This window comes from Passer domesticus, chromosome 3, assembly GCF_036417665.1.
Source record: "Passer domesticus isolate bPasDom1 chromosome 3, bPasDom1.hap1, whole genome shotgun sequence".
Taxonomy (NCBI): Eukaryota; Metazoa; Chordata; class Aves; order Passeriformes; family Passeridae; genus Passer; species Passer domesticus.
The window spans coordinates 55,838,067-55,844,066 of record NC_087476.1 but is presented as its reverse complement, the minus strand read 5'-3'; the positions used below and the strand labels follow the sequence as shown (position 1 = coordinate 55,844,066).

The following is a 6,000-nucleotide window of genomic DNA, read 5'->3' as shown; positions in this document are numbered from 1 at the left end:
CAAAGCTAATTCTTATAAACTCGTAGAAGCCAGAGCCACATTCCTGAAGTGAGAAAAATTGCTGATAAAGACAGTCTAATAGGTAGAGCAAAAGCCATGCATGCAAGTAAAGCAAATTAAGGAATGTATCACTACTTCCCACCACAAAGCAGTTTTTCAGCCATTTTGAGGAAAGCAGGGCTCCACCTTGTGTAATGGTTATTTGGGAAAAAACCACTATAACTCCCAACACCCCAGTTCCTCCTTCTTCACCCAAGGCTTTTATTGCTGAACGCATCATATGGTGTGGAGTATCTCTGGTCAGCTGGGTTCAGATGTTGCCTCCCAAACTGTTGTGCACTCCCAGGCTACTCAAACCTTAATACTGTGTAAGCACTGCTCAGTCTTAGCTTAAATGGGGATTGTGTGTGTGTTATCAACACTGCTTGCATCACAAATCCAAACCACAACACCACACAAACTACTAAAAAGAAAATTAACCCTTTCCCAGCCAAAACCAATAGAGAGGGCATCCAAACATTGTGTCTGCATAAAACCATCGTAATCCATTTAGTGTAAGGGGAAATAGTAAAAGAAATTTTCAGTGCACAGATGAAAAACTCTCTGGGCAAGCCAGTCTAGCCAAGGTGTCACCAATATTTATTCTCTGCAGAAGAAGGTGTTTCCACATACAAATTGCTGGTGTGCTTCACCTACCCCTAGAAGACTGTCTTCTTTGTTCTTAATAAACTAAAATATAAGCCAGCTTTGTGCATGAACCATCTCAGAAAGTTTCAGAAATACCTTTTTCCTCCAGTGTCCTATTACTTAAAGGTGGCACTTTCCCAAAGAGTCTCCTTGCCTTCTATTTACTGAGAGCCTTGTCTGGCACAGTGACTGTAATGAAGTCCCAGGTTATTTTCTCTCATTAGCTCTAATCACATACTGTGTAAGGCTATTATTCCCAGTGTCAGGATGAGGCAAATTAGATGTGTTAATGAGGCCACAGGGACTCTATTTGAATCCAAGACATGAATAAATTAAGAAAGCATAAGAAAAATGCCTGATGCTGTTGTCTAATCAGATTATGAGTTAGATCTGGTGGAGCAGAATATACCTTACTGCAATCTCAAAGAATCATAATGCAAATAAAGTGCAAAGGGTATTGTCAAATTCCCTATCAACACATTTAATTAGTGACCTTTTTGAATTAGTGACATTTTCGAGATGGCTACCTTTTGCAAAACAAATCATTCCCCTGTTGATGATTTCAAATATTTTGACTTCCCCAAAAACTTGTGCAATGCAATTATTCCAGAAAGGCTGTGTTTCACCAGCAAACTTACATCTGTTCTTTTGTCACCAGTGAGGACTATTTGCAATGTCACCTTCTTTCCACGCTTTGTACAAAGCTGACAGCAACTTTCAGAGTACTGAACTGCTGCCTCTATCCTGCCTTAGTGCCTCATGTTTTGATGTAGCACCTCATGCATGGTGGTGCCACCTGTGTCCAGATCTCATGGTCCCTCAGATACCAGAAGTAGGGGGATGGGAAAAGAGGAGAAGCCCCAGCTGTCCAAGCAGGACCCTTCTGGAAACTTCAAAAAGGAAAGAGTCACTCCAAAAAGGAGTATTTTAAATTCCTAGATAAAAAAAATATATTAGTGCAGTCTTCGAACAGGAAAAAATGAGCTGTCAAAATGTGTAAATATTGCAAAGTGTATGGCTTTTCTTAAATCACTAACTCATATAGGCAGTGCACACTGTGCAGTCTCTGTCCTCTACAATGCATTAATATCCATTAATATCCATTAACAAGGGAGAAAATACTGGATGCAGTCAAACATTAGATGTGATGTTCTATGAAATCCTTCTATTTCTGCAGATTTTACGATCATATTCATTATCTATGATACTGCTTCCACACATTGCACTTGAAGACTTAATTCAGAAAAAGACTGCGTCTGCCTGTAAGCACTTTTTGACTAATCTGTTTTCATTAGACAAAGACTAAAGTTTATTAACTCCTATGATGAATTGACTTGGCTGGTAGACAAAGGAAGAGCCATTGTTATTATCTACCTAGTCTTCAGGAGGGCATTCAACACTGTTTCTCATAAGATTTTCACAAAGAAAATAATGAAATATGGGCTGGAAGAGAAGACCATGAAGTGGATTGGAAACTGGCCAGGCCCAGAGGGGGCTGATCATTGGCATGGTCTAGTTGAAGGCCAGCAACTACCCTAAGGGTTTGTGCTAGGTCCATTCCTGTTCAACATCTTCATTAATGATCTGGATGGTGGGGCAGAATGTACCCCTTCAACATCAACAATTCTGTGATTCTATGAAATTCAATTCCCATAATACTTACTGAGTCTTGCACAATGTTACATGGTTTTGCACAACCAGATACATTTAATTTCCTACTTTTGTAGGTTTATTAATAAGATCTTTTCACCTTCATGCTGCCACTTCAAGTCCAACTAGCTGCATGGGTAATCAAAAATGTTTCTGTGAAATGATTACGCAACACCCTTTGTAAAACAAATTAATTTCTTAAGAGACTGGATCCACAGGTAACTTAGACAGTGGGAACTTCCACGGCCTGCTCCTAGATATCTTGACTTCTTTTTTCCCAGAGGTATAGGAAAAGTCAATTTCCTTAAACACTGGGTGCTCCTAGACTAAAAGCTATCTGCCGTTTAGAGAGGGAGCACTGAAAAGAGAGTGCATCCCATATCCTTTGGACTTCCTCAGTTACCAACAGGAGAAAACAATTTTTCGGGAAAACTTGAGCTTGTCTTTTGCTGTTGTTGCTTTAGCGAAGTTAGCCCAGAGGAATAAAATCCGTTAGTAATAAATAATCAAATAGTTCTCCTCAGTCAGTATTTAAGGCCAGCATGGAAATAATGAGGCACAACATGACTTGTGTCTACCTTAAGTCACCAAAAGAGCTCCCCTAAACATGAGGATAAAGGAATTAATACAGCAAACAAAAACAATGGTGTTGGAAATACAGATACTTGGACACTTGTGAAAATTAAATCTGCTGATGGGACTGCACTTCTGAAAGAAAAGTCTCAGAAAGGATTGACTATGCTTTCTCCAAATATCTCAAAAGATTTGACTGATTGCTCTGAGTTTGGAAACAGATCCTGTCCTGGGAACTTTAGGTCAGCAGGAATATGAGGGGTAATGTACGGAACTTTAGGTCAGCAGAAATATGAGGGGTAATGTATTTGTTCATAACACCAGTCTTCATTCTCACCGTCTTTGGGAATCTGGCCATAATCATTTCCATCTCGAATTTCAAGCTCAGTTCTCCAACCCCTTTCCTCATCTTATCCGTGGCTGTAACAGGTTTTCTGCTGGGCTTTGCCATTATGCCCTACAGCATGGTGAAGTCTGTAGAGAACTGCTGGGTTTTGGGATTATATTCTGCAAGGTTCATTACAGTTTTGACTTGATGCTCAGTTTAGCTTCCATTTTCCAAATTTGTTCCATTGCCGTGGATTGTTTTTGCAATCTGCCACCATGCATTATTTCAGCACCATGACTGTCACAGTCATAAAACGAATAGTGGCTGCATGCTGGTCAGTGCCAGCTGCTTTTGCTTTTGGTGTGCTTTTCTCAGAAGCTTATGCTTCTGGAATTGAGGGCTATGAAATGCTGATTAAATGCTCGGGCTTGTGCCTGATTGTGTTCAACAAACTGTGGGGGGCTTTTTTATTTTATTTACAGTGGTTTATTTGCTTCTGCTAGCATTATGATAGGCATTTATGTTAAATTTTTTACTGTCTCCCAAAGGCACACATCAGAGTTGAGTCAGGCACACAGGCTTTCAAAAACAATAAGAAATATGAGTTTTCTAAGAATAAAGACAGGAAAACTGCTAAGACTTTGAGTATTGTTATGCTGGGTTTCTTAATATGTTGGTTTCCTTGGTTTTTTTTTCAGTCTTAATTGATCCATTTTTAAATTTTTCCACTCCTTTGCCTCTGTTTGATTCTCTAAACTGGTTTGGATATCTAAATTCTTTCTGCAATCCATTGTTATATAGATTTTTCTATCTACGGTTTCAGAAAACATTTAAATATATCTTAAAAGGCAAAATATTTAATTCACATTTTCACACAGTAAAAGTTTTATCTGAAGATCACTCACAGCAATAGATTCTATAAGTGAGACTATCTCTAGAAATTAAGAAGAAATACTGGATTGCTGAATATTCATGTTTCAGTATGACTGCAATATGAATTTTATAAGTCAGTCCTGTAGAATTCTTTTTAATTTCAGAAATTATTTACATACAGCCCATAAACTCAGTATTTCACCTAGTCTTGTATTTATGCAGCTAGTCTTTCTTAGGGTTCACTCTTAATGACTCTAAACTGAATGTATCCCAGGATCATTTTGTGAAGAGGGCATTAGCAGATGTATAGTCTCCTGCTATTCCCAAGGAAATAGAATGGGAGTGTAATTTTGGCTTGAAGTCAATCTTTTCCTCTGAAAACAATACAATCAGGATTTCACCCCTTATCTTCCATGTGCTTTGTACTTGGGAAGGAGTACTCAGGAACCAGAGCATGGCTCCCACTCAGCTCTGTGCTTGTCTGGTCTTTGTTTAGACATCAGGCTCCAGTTGTAAAAAATATGCTTGCTGACAGCTCACCATACCTTCATACTGAACTGGAACCTCTAACTTAAGTCCTTGCCATGCTGACCTCCCTCTGAAATCAGAAAGAAGCACTGTCACTTAAACTAGTTACATGTTTAAAATAAGCTCAACTGAGTTGTCTTTACTGAATGCAAGGCACAGCAGTGTTTTTATTATGAATTGTACCCCTGACTTACCTTTTGCATTATGCCTACAGTGTATACTCTACCCTTATTAAAGAGTGACTACCAGAAAGCCGTCCATTTTGTCCACTTGTTAGCTAATCACATCTGCACTAGCATGCCATGCCAGTGATGGCTGCTTGTTTTCTTTGCTAAAAACTTCTAAATGGATCTGTGGTAACAGGGACATGTACTATTTTGGATCTGGAGAATTCAAATTTCATGTCAGCCCTGAATCATTTAAGACAGCAAGGACCTGGAAGGTCACAGACTTCTCTGAAGTCTTGTTCAAGGCTCTCCCCTTTCCCAACAGAAACATAAGCCCCAAGGTCTTTAATTTGACACAAGTTCTCTCTTTATGCACAATTGTCCATAGCTGAACAGCCAGACCAGGGAACAGAGAAGAGCTGGATGCAATAAAGTCTTTAGTCACCTACCAGGTAGGTAATGTGCTGTCCCATACCATTGCTCCATGCTTGCCTAGGGAGACCCCTGGATTAAACAGAAGGGCAGCCAGAGCAGTGCTTGAGGAGAGCAAGAAAACTGAGCAGCAGGTTGATTGCAGCCAGGGACTCAGTTCTGGAAAGCTGAATCTCCAACACAGCCTAGCTCTGACTTTCAGGGCCTGTGCTGTTGCCTCAGGTGTTTCTAAACTCATTTTAATCTGGCTTTGCTCCTGCAGTGCATTTCTGGGTGTCAGCTCTCTGGGGAAGCAGAGGGCAACCTTTACATACAACACCTCTCACACAACACCTTAGTGGCCAGGAACGTTCTGGTTCTACTTTTGGGGCTGAGCCATGTGAGATACACAGTGTTTGAGGGTGATACATAGGGCCTGTAGTGTGTCAGCAATGGCAGGGAGAGGTGAACTCTCTGCAACAGAGAGTTGCAGCCAGCTGTGCCAGATATTGTCTGCATGCAGCTCAAGCTGCCTTCTTCAGAGAAGTTTGCATGCCAGATTTGTCTTTGTGTTAAAACTAGTCCATGATGGGTTTTTATTGAAAGCTAGTGAATTATGTATGGTTCCTGATATCCTCCCAGCAGTGAGACCATGAGTCAAATGATGAAGCACAAAAAATTATAGCCCTAGTCTCAGAGACAACTACAGATCCTTTTTAAGTGTCTTCACAATGTTTGCTGCCAGCAGTATTTTCCACAGTACTCAACTATCTCTTCTGTTAG

At 40.1% G+C, this 6,000-nt stretch overlaps 1 protein-coding gene across 1 annotated transcript; it reads left to right on the top strand.

Annotated features, from left to right (window-relative positions):
* Positions 1-3,075: 3,075 nt before the first annotated feature.
* Positions 3,076-4,151, top strand: LOC135297822 (trace amine-associated receptor 2-like). The gene is given in 7 exon segments (XM_064415776.1): positions 3,076-3,152; positions 3,191-3,399; positions 3,402-3,506; positions 3,509-3,720; positions 3,722-3,815; positions 3,818-3,921; positions 3,924-4,151. Coding segments are annotated over 7 exon segments (1,029 nt in total).
* The last annotated feature ends 1,849 nt before the right edge of the window (positions 4,152-6,000 follow it).